The following is a 16874-nucleotide window of genomic DNA, read 5'->3' as shown; positions in this document are numbered from 1 at the left end:
ATCAAGTCACTGTTCTGCATGGTCTCTCCAATTAATCCTCTCCCTGTGCAACTGGTGTGACCTCAGCAAATTCCTTAAAATCTGAGCATCTTTATGGTGTTAGGAAGAGACTATATATAAAGGGGGAATGTGTGTGTGTGTGTGTATACACATACACACTCTTTTGAAAAAATTATATGAGAAAGCAGCAGTTTATAATTAATTCCTTTTGGTCTCAACAAGATAAAATGCAACTCAAAAGGAACTTGCTTGGTTCCAAAGAGGCAATTTGTTCATTGATTTCATTAAAGTTTTTATCACTCAGCAATGAGCTAATGGTACTTACTTTAAAAAAAGAAAAAAAGTAAATTCAAAATTACCAGGTTATATGGTGAATGTTTTGGAGCCTGAATTACTGTAATACAGAGGAAGTGGCAATATGCTGAAGCTGGGCGCTCATTAGTATGGTAAATATTTGAAAATAATACTATGGAAAAAACCTGCAAAGGTTCTGGTCCAGCTCTAAGTTTGAAATGCTCCTAAACTCAAAATTTGTGAATTAAGGCAGGGTGGAAACTGATTTTCTTTTTATTTTTTTCTTCTTTTTTCCGCCCCACCCCAAACGTAATGTATTTCTAAAAATACTTTTTTCCTCTTCTGTAAGAAGGTAAAGTAAAAATTCCTCGGGTTTGATAGGGGAAACAACTGCTACATAAAATACAGAAACAAAAACTATAGTGATGTTGGTTGGGTCCCCTGTGAACTGGGAGCTCTGAGCAAGTGGCCATGAAGACCAGCAGACCTTAGCATCCCCCAAATGAGACTGTTGTTTGATCACTTAGAAACGCAGTGCCCTCTCCTCACTCACCGCTTCCCTCCACCAGAAATGTTTATGGGGGCTTTGGTGACTCTCATTGTAGGGGGGAATCTCTTATTCCTCTGAGGTAGTGACAGGCCTGGGGATTAAACCTCCTGGTGCAGGGTCGGTGGCACACAGGAACGGGCATCGCCTTTCACTCCCCACGTTCCCAGCTGCGTGGATCTAGCTGCCAGAGGCAGGGGCGTCTGCCAATGCACCTTTACCAGGGTTATCATCACGATACTGCGATACTGCTCGTTTATCGGCTCCCTAAGCAGCACACTGGATGTCCCCTGCCCCCCTGGTTTCAGGCCCCTTGCTTTCCCCACGATGTGGGTGAGGATGCTGCCATGGTGCACATTGGTGGCAGATCCATCCATAAAACCTGGGAGCTCTGTGTGCTGGTGTCCCTTGAGGCTGAGCATGCAGCAATGCAGATGGCTTAGGTGGAGAGTGTGTGCCATGCCAGGGATGACTGCGGTTTGTTTTGTTCCATTCTCCCATCCAGAGTACAAGAAGAAGTACGGGGAGGAGCACGGCTCGTGCCAGGCGGGGATTGCGGGCTTCTTCACCGAGGTGAGCAGGGGCGCACGCACGGAAGGGATGGGGTTGGTGAGTGGCTCTCCTGCCGCATGCCCCAGGAGGGGAGCCCCGAGCACGGCTTGGACAGTGGGCTGGGTGCTGAGCATGTTCCCTTCTTGCCAGCAAACACCCACCTGCCTCATTCAGCCTCTCGAGCGCCTGCATCTTGCACAACGCCTGCCCAATGGTTCGTACGTAGGTGTATGTGTATCTCAAGGTCTGTGGACAAGAATGAATGAACTGACTCTGGGAAACATCCTCAGGGAATATTTTTATCATGTACCTCCCAAAGCTTGCATAGAGATATCTCTGTGTCTAATATTAACTGTACTTTAAGTGATGATGTGAAACAGTCCTCCCTGAATGGTTTTGTTTATGTATGTGTACATGTGGGTATATCTATCTGTGTGAATGTATATATGCATATGTACATATCTATACATACATAAGATAACCAATTTTTTTTCCAGTTCTGCTTCAGTTCTTTATTCCAAAAAGATGGAGCAAAAATAGCGTGGTAAAATATATGCTCTAGAGCTGTTCTAAATACCAGACCATATTCTTTCCTGGACAGAAGTCTATCAGCCATGTTTTAGTTATGTCAAGGATGAATTTGTTCCCTTGTGTATATATTGATTTTTTTTTTTTTTAAGGGTTTCAGGGTTGGGTTTTTTTGTTTGTTTGTTTTTTGTTTGTTTGCTTTTTTGTTTTTTTAAGGGAAAAAAAAGCTATTTTAGTGTCAGGCTCCTTGTTACTGTCATATCAAGTATATACTTACTCCTAATTACATGTGCACGGGTTTGCAGAATTTATTGTCCATGCGGATATAAGCAGAATAAAGGTGTCCTCTCTGAAATGGCAGAAGGTGATTTCCGAGTAAACCGGGATGGCAGGCGATGTTGCCACAGTGGCATTGTCTGATAACTGGATGTCCAGCCAGCAGCAGCTGTTTCCTGGCTTGTCTGCTCTCTCCAGCTTGTTTCTGTTCCCATGCTTTAAATCCTCCTTTGCTACCCTAGTTCAAAAGATATCTTTGAACTTTCATTGCTTCAGCCCAATGGCAGCTCACTGAGCAGGAAACGCAGATAAATGGCTTTTTGGGTCAAACAGGCAAGCCCCTACCGTATATTCAGCACTGCTGATGGTAGTCATTCCTGCCGGTAAATGATCCCTTGACCTCAAGGGCACGGCCCCTCCCAAGGAAAAAAGCTGTTGCCAAGAATGTCCTGCTCTTTGGTTGGGCTTGCGGTCCCGTTCCTGTAGTCTTATTAAGAAAAAAATCCCTTGTTTGACATCTCCCCCTGACTGGAACTGGTCACCCGAAGGGGTCCCGGGCATGGGAGCGTTTTCCCACAAGGAGGGAGTTCACCCATGGCCTTGCACTGAATGGAGATGTGAGGCAAAGCAGCTGTCCTCGTGTCTCCTCCAGGGATGGAGAACTTACCTAGTCTTAATACTTCCCACGCTTAATTTCGTCCCTTGCTGGATGTATTTAAAACCACATCCAGGAGTAAGGTTTCACTGCAAGGATGCTGGATGCTTTGGGGCAACATTTTCGCAGTCTCTCTTGCATGTGAACTTACCTTTGATTTTGATTCAAAAGCATTATTCATGAGCATCTACCTTTGGATCCTGGATCAAACTTTGCCTGATTTCTAGTCTTTTAAAATCCTGAATCATGCTGGGTGTCTGTAATGAATTATAGACAGGTTGTCACTTGAAAAGCAGAGTATATCCGAGGACAGAGCAAGGCAAAATGTTCCAACCATGACATAATGCACACCCTACTTGTTGAGTGCACGGCAGCTCTTTAGCTTCATAGTTGCAAAATCAAAATCCTTTGTGCTGTATCCTTCATGATTGGTTGGTGTAGCATGTCAGCCAGCATTAAGGCACAGTCTGTAGCTGAGTGGTGGGTCTGGGTGGGTTGGGGCGCTTCTGTCACTTGGTGGAGGTCTTCAGGTCTTCTGGAAGACGTTTGGGAAAGACAGCAGGTGGAGAGAGATTTTTGGGAGGACTGTGTTAGCAGGAATAATTTTGATGGTTAGTAAGGCTGAGGAAGGTCTTTTATTGAAGCGGCAGAACAGCTGAGCTGAAGTGGGCCATAAAAGGGGAGACCATGTGTCTCTAGGATGTGTGCAGTGACCTCCATGTTTGGGAAGAAGGATATTCTCTACCTGCACACAGAATGGAGGTTGTTATAGATGGGCTTATAATTGGCATTTGAAGTTAATATCCTGTCCCTTCTCCATTACCGTGTAAAGCATGAATTTTTGTTGAGTTTTGATTACTATTTATTTTTTTCCCTATCGTTTCCCAAACACCGTTCTGTTTTTCCTGTTGTAGGAGCTGGTCATCATGGGGGCACCGGGATCTTATTATTGGACAGGAACTGTCAAAGTACTGAATCTCACTGACAACACATATTACAAGCTGAACGATGATGCTGTGATAGCCAGGCGGTACACGTACCTTGGTAAGAAGCTCTCTGGTGCTCCCTGGGAGGATGGATTAGTCCAACAACATATTTCAAGACTCTGATGCTATAAAGTTGATACTGATTTTTTTTGGTGGTGTAGAGTATTTTTATGAAAAGTGTGAAAGGAAGAATGACTGAATTAAAGGGTTACCTACCTGGAAAGAAATATAAGCAAAGAAGCAGCTAGAATATTCCATTTTGTTTGCTTGTTTTAAAAAAACTTAGCTATAATTTTTTTGACTAATAAAGAAAATGCATTTCAACTGAAAAGCAGGTTGGATGGTAGTGGGCCTCCTACATTCCTGCTTTTTCCTGTGACGGACAAATTATTTGTCATTGGTTAGGCTGCGTGTCTGCTTACACCTGTCTTTAAAATCGGTACAACACATAATTACGAAATGTATATTGAAGATACAAATTTATTTCAGTAAAAATAGCACCACGTGAGTCATTGGCAATAGAAGGAGGTTGTGAAAGGATTGGCTATAGGTTTGAGTACATCTTTAACTCAGTTGCTTTTACTTGCTCTAAAACCAGCTAAAGTCCCAAATAAACTTCATTTAAAGGTTTTCCGCTAATCCTCAGTGCCTAAGACTGTTGAGATCTCAAAGGCATTTCAAACAGTCAATAGTTTGATATTGTTTGATGAAAGACTCACACTGACCTCTCTTTTTCCCCTTAACCTTTAGTCTTTAATAAAATACCACTTGGAAGATGCTGCTTGGCGATAGCTGGGTGAGGAGTGTATATATACATATCTAAGGACTTAAATAGGTTTTGCCACTGATAGACCTGAATTATAGTGTTTACCATGTAGACAAGAGTCTCATAATTTACAGCAGAAGAGCAAGGCAAATACAAGACAGCCTTAGAAGGAAAGCACTCTACTCTTCTTTAGTTATTATATATCATTTTAATATAGCAAATAAGACTGAATCTTTGATCTCCTTCTTTCAAATACCCTCTTTCTTTCTTTGATCTATCTTCCCATTTTTCTTCTTGCCTAAACAAAAACCTTTTTAAGCCATTAACTTCTCTGACCTGTTTGCCTACTGTCCTCCGCCTTCCCCCTGACGAAAAAGGCACATAATTTTCCAAGTCTTCCTGGGCAGTGATACTAGCCAAAGGAGGATACTTCTGTCTGGTTGATGTGGGACTGTTGCTGTCTGATGTGATACTTTCTCTGCAATGATGTGGTTTCTTTGCTCTGTTTGTGTGTGCCTGTTCCTGTTTTACCACTTCCCTTTCTGGACTTGCGGTTACCGAACTGCTACCCATACCTGCTTCGTGTATCCCTTGCCAAGTTCGACACACACCTTCCTTCTCTCAGCTTTTGGAAGAGTGTTGGAGGGCATACTGTTGTTTCCCACCTCCATGAGCTCTTGAGCTGAGTATTGGTGCAGCCTGGGCAGAACGGCTGCTGAACGCTAATGCTGCGCAGCCCAGGAGGAGCGGTGAAACCCAGTGAGCATGATCCAGCTGGCTGACCCTGTTTCTCGGGCTCTTTCCTTTCGTGATGTTTTATTTATTTATTTATTTATTTCCTCTCTCCTCTCCCACCCCACCCCATCTCCTGCTCAGGATATGCGGTGACAGCAGGTCATTTCTCTCAGCCGGCTACCACGGACATTGTAGGAGGAGCTCCCCAGGATGGAGGCATTGGAAAGGTGCGGCTTTTTGTCAAACAATAATGTGGTCGGATGCAACAGGGCAAAAAAAGTAATACTGATGCAGTTCCCACATGTCTGAGAAGCCAAGAGATTTTTGCCTACGGGGTAGTTTTGGAGCATTGTGCAGGGAGAGGTGAGGCAGTTTGAAGTCATCGAATTTTCTCCACCTCTTCCTCCTAGTGCCTCACATCCCTCCTCCCTCACTTGCCCTGTCTCCCGCCAAATCCTTAATGTTAATAATCCTTAAAGAGTTATTTTAAAATGACACTGGCAACATTTATTTCACACCACTTCTGTACAGGATTTGTAACATATAGGTATCACTTAAACCTTGCCTGGAAATGAAAGAAACTTGGAAAAGAGAGTTTGTCTTCTGCTTTTTTTCTTCATACATTTGACAATGCTCTGCATGTGGACTGTTTCAGTATTTATTTCAGGGTAGCATCTCTAACAGCATGAAATGCCGTTTACTAGGCAATTTGATGTCTCTTTTAAAACTCCATAATATGCTGATGTTTAGTGGATTAGAATCTGGGTTTCTGCTAGCTGTACTTAAAAATCTTGGTGATAGGCTCTTGAGAAGCAAAAAAGCAAAAAAAAAAAAAAAGGTGTTCCTCTAGGCATACATATGTTTGATGTCCTAAAGATGTAAGCAAGCGAACGGCTAGAGGGAGATGGCTGGTGAGTTAGGTGTGCCTGCTTGTTCCTGTGTTGAGTACCCGACTGGTATCAGGAGCAGGGTGAGGGTGAGCACTGTGATCCCTATACACTTCTGAACCAAAGGTGGAGAAGTGGGAATGGGTAGAGGGAGGGAAGGAATGTAAAGGGTCTGCTTTTGCCGCTCTTTATTCAACATCTGGTCCTTTCGGGGCCTGCTGCCACCATGTGCTTGAGTAGAGATGTCCTGCAGCCCCCTTCCATCTTCCTCCCCCTGGCTCTTCTGCTACAATGTCAGTTGTAGCTGAGTCATAACAATAAGGAGTGAGAGGTCTATGTTACTAGCAACACTATCCCTTGGTTTAAGCGGATTATTTCTGGCAGTAACAGTGTCCCAGGGGACAGCAGTGCAAATGGAGAAAATGGAATAAAAGTAGAGGATGAATTTGGTATGTATACCTGATTTGGCATGACTAGGACATATGGGATATAGTAGTAGCACAGTTGCTACTGAGAAGATGTATATGAAAAAGACATAGTTTCCTTATCCCAGGTACTCTGTTACGGGTGCTCCAATGCACCTTCCTTCCAACCTGTTTTCTCTGTGGAACAGATTTAATTTCTGTACAAGGAGGGAGGAAAAAACAGCTGCTAACATGAGATCCATGAGAAAGCAGCTGGTCCTGTAGTTTAAAGACTCTTGCCCTAGTTGCAAAAGCTCCCGTTATTCTCCCTTGGCATGGGATGTGGGTAGCAGGAACACATGGCAAAGGGGTGGTAAGAGGTGTTGAGCACAGGTTATTATGCTGAGCAGTCCTGTTGTGCTTTCCACACTCTCTAATAAGCTAATCCTTTCCACTTCCCTGATAGAAAGTGATTAGCATTGTCGCACTCTTTTCACTGAAGGTAAAGCCAAGACACTTAATGAGACTGAGTAATTTCTCCAAAGTCACTAGGAGTGTCATTAGTAAGACGGGTTTGGAGTCGTGACACCTGGCAACGTGCTCTCGCTGCTAAACGTGCCACAGCAAGACCTGGGGAGTCCTTTATATCTAGAGCAATTCCCACAGTAAATCTGTGCTGTGTCCTTGGCTGAAAACAGCTTTGAACTCTGTCTCACCACCTATTAATAACTCGCCACATATTCAACTATGTCAAGTGCTTGGCTCCGCCACGTGGCCTTGGAAGTAAGGGATCCTCTGTCCTGCAAACTGTGTGAGCACCTGCTAGGAGGGAGCCTGACAAATGCTGAAGGAGTCTCAAACGCTGACTGAGCCAGCCTTTCTGTTCAAGAGAGTCTCCTTCTACAAGCCATGTGTTTTAGGTCTTAAATTTTGGTATGAGATCTGTTACTGAACTTGCATCAATACTATTGGCTCTGAGGGTTCTTGGTAAAACAGTTTCTCCTGTGGAAATGAGCAATGTTTTAGTAGTTTTATGATTTACAGATTGTTTCAGACAGAGACGGTGCAAATGCCTTGGGTGGTCCGATGACCTTTGCTAAAGCATCATGAAGTTTGCAGTGCAGTATGTGCAGGCACGTGTCCCTGAGAAGGGAAGGCTGGATAAGGGAAGGGGAGCGGGGTTATGCCTTCTCAGCTTTTTGCCCTACTCGTTTCCAGGCAGTCTCCAGATACCACTTGTTTGAGAGTTGGAAAGTTCCTTTACCAGGTGCTTTTAAATACTCACATACACACACGTGCGCCAAAAAGTAGGTGACTGAATAGTATTTAAAGTAGGTGACTTGAATAGTATTCAAGCATTTCTTGTGGTAAGAGGCCTGTGATTCATCAGGAAAAAGGGGAACTCTGTTTTGTCTTTTAAAAGAAGACTGAGCAATAAAGTCATCTTGAAATTGAATCTTGGCAATAGCCATGGCTATGATCATGATTTAGATATACCGAGAAAGCACCAATGCTGTACCATTATGTGCTTCATAGTTAGTATTGGTTAACTTTTTTTTTTTTCACTTTTCAGGTTTATATTTTCAGAACAGACAGACGATCAGGCTCTCTAATAAAGATTTTTCAGGCTTCAGGAAAAAAGGTGAGCTTTTATGTACGGCTATTTTCTTTTAAGGGCTAAGGAAATAATGGCAGGGTCATCTCAGAGCATCATTTTCCATCCACTGCTTCATGAGTTGTCAAGCAAATTCTGTTTCTTCTCATCCTCCCAGAAGAGCTAAACCTATTGTATAGACCAGCCGTATGCCCTTTCTCCTGTAGTGGTCACGACTGCAATGTCTGCTCAATGCCCATGTGACTGAAACTGAAAGTCTTGCTGAAAATTGTACTAGTGGTTCTCTTTAGCCTTACACAAATGGAGCAGCAGTTTCTGCTGTTGCCTTCTGAGACGTGGGACATGGGACGCCAGGTGAGCCTAGACGCAGAGATTTCCTCTTAGTAGATGTTACTGGGAGATGTGGGTAGCCTGGAGCTTAGTTTAACACACAAAGCCCCTGTCTGTTTTTCTGTCTCCTGCTGTGACAGGGGGGATATTAGAGTTATGCTGTTTTGTGGAGGAGCAGCTTCATTGCCTCAAGAGGTGATGATTTCCCCCCTTCCCACTGTGAATCAGTCCTACATTTCCCTCTTAGGACTGCTGTCTTAGAGCTGATACCCCCTCCCATGAAATTTAGTGAATGCTGGTGTGATCCAGCTCCCCACCGTGCAATGTTGTGTTTGAGTGGGGAACAGCTTGTGTTCTTCACTGGGGGCTTGCCGGAGACGTGTTGCAGGGGAAACGAAGGGGTCAGTATGTCTAACTATAGGTAACAACAAAAAGATGTCTTATTTGGGAATAATGTGGTAAGGAAATGATACCCCTTACCTGGGGTTGCCTGTGTTCTCCTGGAAGGAGAGGAAATATAGAAGAAAAAGATTACTGGTGGCTTCTGGCTCTAGGAAGACCTGTCACCCTCAGAAGGATCTAAAGTGTTTGACTGTGTCATTAAGTTGGGAGTGTTAGCATGTTTTGTTATTTTTTCCCAACAAAACACGGTTGCAGTCTTTAAAAACATGCCTGGAATAGGGGAAAACTGCAAGGATGTGTAGGTGAATGGTGTGACTTGTATTTTAGGGCCTCTCCAAAATTTGTCTTTCTCTGCACTAGCAGAATTGCAGACATCTTGAAAGGAAAAGACCTCCCAGTTCATCCAGGGCATCTCCTGTGTTTGATTGCTTCCTGTTCACTTCTTTCCCTGTTGACGTTAAATGTCCCTAAGGATGTGCTCCTGGAGAGCTATCCCTTAGCCTAATAAACAGCACTATCAGGAAGTTTCCAGGTCTCAGCCAAAAAACTTTCCTTTCTCAATTTAATTGCATTATTCTTACATGTAACTTAACTAATCAAGTATTTACATCCTTCAATTACTTCTAGGCTGTCATCTCCTCCTTCCTCATTAGCATCTGTCTTCTACAAATTCTCTAAAACCCAAATGAGAATTTTATTTTAAAGAGAAGACTGTCCTAAATCACCCTTTCTTTCTTTTGTGATTGAAATATAACCAGACGTGCTCAGCAATGAGCACCACCTGGAAATGAGCTCTCACAAAATGCTGCGTCCTTCCCAGTGGTGTGAAAGTTCATTGCTCTGACATTCTTGTTAGACAGGCGTTAAAAGCAGGCCAGTTTCTTCCTTCCTTTTTTTATTGCTGGAGGCTGAACTAGGAAGTCAAATGCAGACAAGAAAAAAGAAAATGCAGTGCCTTGTTAGAAATGTTAAGTGCACAAACTTCAGGTTCTCACAGCACCGTGAACTCACCCACGCTGCAGACGTACCATGTTGCAGTTAAGTAAATAATAGCCTTTCCCTGAAAACTGCCTGAATACATAGTGAAATGCTTTTCATAACTTTCGCTCCTTACCCATGAGAAACTTGTTTTAAAACCTTAGTGGATTAAAAAAAAATAAACAAATAAAATCCACAAGGGAACTTAAGCTACAAAATAACTGGAATCAAATGATGTTTGAGGTCTGACCTTAAACCCACACAAACACAAAAATCTGAATTACAAACTGAAACTCTATCCTTAACTCACCCCACTACATATATATTTAGCAGCTTTTAAATCTTACGGACTGCATAGAATAGAGTTGCCGCTGCCCATCTTCTAGCATGCCCAGTAGCTCTGGCTCATGCATCTAAACTTACCAGGCATGAAAGGCAGTGGGGTCAGATATCCGCAACAAGGAATGTAAAAGCATGCAAGAAATGTGACTCATTCTTTTTAACCTAAATAATTATTTCTGTAACCTCATTTTTTCCTACTGTGTAAACAGCTCTCAATTTCCAATAAGAAGTGGTATCTTTCCAATTCCTCTGTGGAAGTTGCTTTTAATTTTGAGACTATGGTTTGTAGTTGGTCTCAAAGAGTATGTCTTGTGGTACCTTAGCAGAAGTGGATGAAATAAGGGTGGAATATCATTCTTGCTTTTGGTTTACTTTTTGTGTTTAAATGTGTTTTGAAGTTTGTAACGTGGGTGCTGGTTGGGAGACTGTTAGCATTTAATGCTAACCCATATCAAAAATTATGTGATGAAATTAATGTATTTCTTAAATTTAAGCAATTAAGTTTTATCAAGCAATAATAACTGGAGATTGAAAGGGGCTTAGGTTTTTTATGTATCAACTGAAAGGCTTTTATTGAAAGTCGTCTTTCTGTGTCAACTCACCTGCCGGTACATGAGAGGAAAGGCTATGATCAAAACCCACAACCAGTATGGCTATTTAAAGGTGGCTGATACAAATAGATACAAATAGAGCAGGGGAAGATAGTCCACAATCAAGAGGTAATTTTAGATGCCTCTTTTCATGGATACCCTACCCCTTGCCTATTTTTCTTTTTTATTTCTTTGAGGTATCCGCAGAAGATCTGTGGTACCCAACTTCAACTCTCTTTAGGAAGTCTGGGACTGGGCATGAATAATCACTAGTCAGGTCTTGGTTTGGGAAAATTATTTCACCCCTTCCTGGTTTTAAGCATTTGATAAGTGAAAGCTAGTCTAAGAAAGCTCTTTAAGTGTCTCCCTTAAGCATGTCCCAGGCTATAAATTTTATTCTGTTGGTAAAACATCCAAGCTGATGCACTCTTACAGTAAAGTGTTTAATTCCTGCCAGAATTATCCCCTAAGCTTTCTCTGTAGGAGTGCTTGTGAGTGATAAAGCAGCAAGTCATCATTTGAAATAAAAAAAAAAATCAACTGCCTAAATGACTTCCTCCTGTGTGTGGGCAGATACTGAATGCTTTGTTGTGACTCGGCTTGGTTACAGATGGGCTCTTACTTTGGCTCCTCCTTATGTGCAGTTGATCTGAACTCTGACGGGTTGTCAGACCTGCTGGTCGGAGCACCTATGTTTTCTGAGATCAGAGATGAGGGTCAAGTCACAGTCTATATCAACAGAGGAAACGTGAGTATGTACAGGAGATGACTTGGTAAGGGATGAGGGTGTGGGTCCGGGCAGGGTAATGTTAATGTCCTTCCAGTGCTGCATGGTGAAACTCAATGTCCCAAATAGTGGGGCTCTGGATGTCTCTAGCAGAGCATGAAGTCACAGAAAACTCATTAACTCATCAAAAACATTATCATGGTTTCCCAGACACCAGCCCACATTTATCACAGAGCTGTGAATCTTTCGAGGAGGTCTGGGAAAGTTTCTGGTTTTATGTTGAAACTTGGTGGTATTTGTGGCTTTACATGAATTTGATGCCAAAACTGAGTAAGAGTCAGCAGCTTTGAGTGAGTTTCCTTTGTGTTTTGGGTGGTCACTAGGACCTAAAAATTAGAACACAAGTGTCTGGGGATTTAGGAGACCTTCTGAAGAGAAACCAGAGATTGAATTCATGTTATCTTTACGTTATGCCCTATATATAGACTTCAGGGGAAGTTCTAATCAGCTGGTACTGCTGGATTTCACATGACCCAACAACAGTCTTGGAAAAGTCTGAACTTTCTTGCATTGGCAAAACAAGATCATTCTTATGTTGTATTTATAGGAAAACAATGGTTGTTTTAATATTCAGGTCCCAAACCTGCTGTCTCAATGGAGGAGATGTTACGGACTAAAATGAAATTCATTTGCTTTGTCAGTATTTTGTGAACTTTAATGTACGGAGTTTGTTTATGCTAGACTTAACGTTCACCACAAGTCCTATAGGCAGCATTTGGGAGACTTCAGAATTGCTTTTGGTGTAATTTTATTTCCTATTATCACTCCTCCTTTAAATGAGCTTTACTTTTTCGGTTTGATCCACAGGCTGACCCACTTCTTATATTGCAGTGTTGCTGCTGGGTTCTCAGGTTAGGGTCCAGAATGCCAGGCAGATAATAGCCAACACTTCCTGCCCACAGTGAGAGTGTGCATGAGTTAATTTTTATCTTTTATAAAACAGTCAAGAAGCTAGTAGGAGTTTCTTATACTCCTGAAGCAAGAATTACTTGCAGGAGCAATGGCTTGCAGGATTGTGGGTTTTATTTTGGGGTTTGGACATTTTAAACTCTGTTTTATTCTGCAAGCACCATTGCTTAAGATACCATTGCAGCAGATCAGAGAAAACTGCATTATAATACAAGCATGCATAGTGATGCTAGATTTAATACACTTATATTTTGCCCTTTCCTGTGAGGACTGCAAAGAAATGAGTCACACATATAGGCCTGCCTGTCTCCTCTCTGTTGTGTTTCAATTTCATTATGTGGGATTTTCTTAAAGTCAGCAACTCCCCGCAGCCAAGAAAAAGATTTTATTGCATGTTCCAGAGGGCAGTTTACTCTCATTCACAAAGGAAGCAAAAACAAAACAAAACAACCCTTGAGGTGGGTACAGAGTTGGATTGCGTAACTAAATTTTGTTTTCTTGTGGAAATGTTCCTTTCCCCTTGAGGGAAGACTGCAAGAAACTAAAGCTTATGTATCTGACCAGAAAGTGGGTGGGCAAGAAATACCAGATCCATATAAGGCTTCTCATGGCATAGGAGTACAAAGCTACTTTATTCTGAACTTTCCTCTGTCTCTTTATTGCATTAAGTCCCTTTCTGTATTCTTCATTTCAGAAGGCATTTTAGGGACTTTGCTTTAATCCTTCTGTCCAATACTTAAAAAGTTTTCAAATCCAATTGCCCAAATGTTCTTTGCTTAGGGGAAAATTCTCCTTAACTCACTGGAGTTTAGCTGAATAAGCCTGGATGGAGGATTTCACTCCTCGGATGTAATCTGCCAGTAGAGCAAGCTCTGGGCTGTTACAGTTTAGGCATCTGGAAACCTTCATGAGCTCACCAAGCCTGTGACTGCATTTAGTTCCATCATTGAGTTATCGTTTAGTTAATGTAGCATTTTAGTTATATCAAACATGCGCTCTTCCCCCCTCCCCCCCCCCCCCCTTAAAATTAAAAGACAGAAGATGGTTAAAAAACCCAAATAAATTAGATTTTTGGTGCCCAGGCGATCCGTGTGCAGTGAGGTCAAGAGTCAGACTGCAGCCCTGCCCCAGGTGCTTCCCGCAGCACATGGGCAGCTCCCGCGGGAAGGGCTCATCTTGTCCAGGGCTCGCACCATTTCCCTGACCCTGTTTTGTGTCCACCTTGCTAGGGAGTGCTGGAAGAGCAGCTTGTCCTGGACGGTGACGGCGCCTACAACGCACACTTTGGGGAGAGCATGGCTGCCCTCGGCGACATCGATGATGATGGCTTCCCAGGTCGGTGCGATTTCCTCCTGGACCATTTCCCTGGAAATGCCAGCGTGGCTGGTAGCACTGCTGGTCTCCTCGCATGGCTGGGTGCCGCGTGGCACCCGTTGCTCCTGAGACACAACGAGCACCTGGGTTCGCGCTAAGGATAAATGTGCTTGCATAGGATTTGTCTGCTAAAGCCTTTTGTAGCTGGTCGTCCTTGGTGTGGGTTTAGGCCATGTCCATGCAACTCACACCCCAATCTCATTAACAATGCTTTGATTTCCTTGCTGTTGCATCTTCTCCTTCCCTGTACGGTTTATAAAAGGCTTTAGATACCCACGCCCCGAACAAAACAGAAACCTATGTCTGACTTTTTTCTTCTTTCCCATTTCCTTATATCTTCAACCCTTTCCAGTTTTGTTGACATAATCACGTTTCTTATCATGAAGTGTAATTAAGAAGTCGCTTCTCACTCCTGATAGCATGTACTCTATTAATAATTTCTCTCCTTTGCTTTATTCTACCCCTGCTCCTTTCACAGGCTGCTCAGTGTGAGGCCCCATGCTGTGATAGCAGTAGGTGAGAGCAAAGTGTTGATGCTGGCACCTTTTCTGCCCTGATTTCTGGCAGTGCAGATTAAGGACTTCCAAACAAAGGCTGACTTACTCAGTGTGTGCCTGGATTTATTTCTTCCAGGCCACTCGTGGCGTGGTATCCCATTAAGCCTAACCCAAACTCACTGCAGGCTGCCCTCACAAATGGTGGGCATGCTCTTCCTCTGCACTTGGACATGCATTTGTGTGTTCTTGCTGCTGCTTGTGGGTCAGTTGTGGTGATGGAGAGTGAGTTGGATCAGTCCGTAGGTATGAAGTCGTTGGGAAGAGTTTAATTTTAGCAGCTGTGTAGTCACTAGATCCAGCTAAGAGAGGAGAATAGGAGGGGGGAATCACTCTTTCTGCAGGACTTCGCAGTTAAAGTGGATCAAATGTGACTTGAAAGTGCACCTTCAGCAGCCTTTTTTTCTTCCTGCCTATCCATTTAATATACGCAGCTTCATTTTGGAGCCTTGGATTTTCAAGCAAACTTAACGTAGTGCTACAATAAATGTTTTGCCAGTGCTGTCTTGGTTCACAAAGCTGATGTTCCCCTGGGTTGGAGATTTTGATATGAAAGGATTCTAAATTAACTTTTTTGAGCATGATTGCTGGTTAATAAACACACATTTTCATAACAAGCACGTGTTTCTAATTAGGCACAACATAGCCACATGCGCGTACAAATTCATCTATATTTGTGTATTTTTTTAACTTTCTCTTAACATGAGCTCTTCATTAAATCAAACAAGTTCCTTCTAGCCAGGTTCACATGAGCTGCTGATCATCTTCATCATGGGGAGCTATTTTCCTATGGATAGGTGGCTTCTAAAATTGGGAAAAAGTTGGATTAATGGAATGCGTTGTGAAATGGTTATAATCTGTACTGTTTTACAGATGTTGCCATTGGAGCACCTAAGGAGGATAACTACATAGGAGCAGTGTACATTTACCATGGGGACTCCAATGGTATTGTACCTCAGTACTCTATGGTATGTGACACGATCATTTACGATACCCATCTGAAGTCACTTTCCCAGGGCCTGCACAAATAAACCATACTTAGGGGTCCCTTTATAGGTAGCCACATCATGGCTCCACATCCTTTTCTCAGTCCTGATTTGAAGATGGCTTCTCCCAAAGTTTGTCTGTATCTATGCTGTAGGGTAAAATTATGTTGGTCAGGAGATATTTCTCACTGTCTTTTGTTACAGTTACCAGCTGTAGCTTCGTTCTTGAAGCAAACGAAGTCTTGGGGTTTGAATGTCAGTTTTTAGAGATAGTACTGCTGCAGAGGAGAAATGAAAACCCTGGAGAGGTTGAGCATACAAATTATGGAGAGGACAGTGGGGAGTTGGGAGGTTGCATTTTCTTCCTCCAGAAGCAGGCTTAGCGAGAAGGAGAGGTACTAAGTTTTCTTTTGTGCTCCACAGAAGCCTTTTTACCCATCTTGTTGGCCTTCTCCTTGCGATGTGACAAAATATCACAAGGCCGTTCTTGGGTACCAGTCCCCTGACCATTATTATAAAGTATGACCATTATTATAAAGTATGCTATAGCATCTTGTGCAGAGATGACACAGTGCAGTTTAGCTACTGTAGCCAGGCAGTGGAGAAGATAAATTTATGCTCATGCTGCCCCACATGTGTCCCTTAGTCTCTGCCTAGCACATTTCTTTTTTCAGAGAGCCTGAATCTTCCCTCTCTCCGTGTGTTTGAAGTTCTGGTTGTTTTGTTTTGTTGCTGGGTGGGATCCTTCGCAGTAAATCAGTTTAAGCAGAATTAAAGAGTTTAGTGGTTATATTGGAGACTCTTCTAACAGACCACAGAAGTTTAGTCCTTCTTTCTTTTACCATGCATATGCCATGCGCTGCTTTTTAGAAAAAAGGAAGTTAAAAGACTCTTTATGGATACTTCTAAAATGCACTAATGTGTGGCATGTGGAGGAGTCTACCCGTTTCTTGCTGAGAGCCACTGGTTGGGAGGTTCTTCTCTGGCTGTTGAAAAGCCTGGAGTTTTCCAGCTCTTGCTGAAAAGGATCAGATTTAATTTTTTTTTGGTCATTCATGGGAAAATTTTACATTTTTGAAAGAGGCCAGATCAGCGGGGTGGGAAGCAAAGCATCCTGCTTGCGATCTCTCCCTCCCCGTTGGAGCAAGGCCAGCAGACATGGTGCGTGCCTCTCCGCTTGTTCAGTGGGACAAAGCCCAGCTCAAGAGGGTGGCAGGGTACCGTGGTCTTGATACCACATACCGTGAGTCCACACACCGTGGACTCTTGATACCATTCCTATCGTTGTCCTGTGTCCTGAGGCAGCTGAGGGGGCACCACTTACGGGCAGTGTCTCCGTGCTGTTTCCCAGTGTCTGCTGCAGGGCACCAGCCCACT

At 43.0% G+C, this 16874-nt stretch overlaps 1 protein-coding gene across 1 annotated transcript in view; it reads left to right on the top strand.

Annotated features, from left to right (window-relative positions):
* The window catches only part of ITGA9 (integrin subunit alpha 9), a 214485-nt gene that overhangs the window by 15524 nt on the left and 182087 nt on the right, over positions 1-16874 (top strand). The window contains exons 4-10 of the mRNA XM_059818609.1: positions 1347-1414; positions 3767-3896; positions 5481-5566; positions 8204-8272; positions 11498-11635; positions 13813-13918; positions 15385-15479. Of these exons, the coding sequence (XP_059674592.1) occupies positions 1347-1414; positions 3767-3896; positions 5481-5566; positions 8204-8272; positions 11498-11635; positions 13813-13918; positions 15385-15479 (692 nt within the window). The remainder of the gene's footprint in view (positions 1-1346; positions 1415-3766; positions 3897-5480; positions 5567-8203; positions 8273-11497; positions 11636-13812; positions 13919-15384; positions 15480-16874) is intronic.

This window comes from Gavia stellata, chromosome 6, assembly GCF_030936135.1.
Source record: "Gavia stellata isolate bGavSte3 chromosome 6, bGavSte3.hap2, whole genome shotgun sequence".
NCBI classification, from domain to species: Eukaryota; Metazoa; Chordata; class Aves; order Gaviiformes; family Gaviidae; genus Gavia; species Gavia stellata.
The sequence above is the reverse complement of the archived record's forward strand: the minus strand, read 5'-3'. Positions and strand labels throughout refer to the sequence as shown.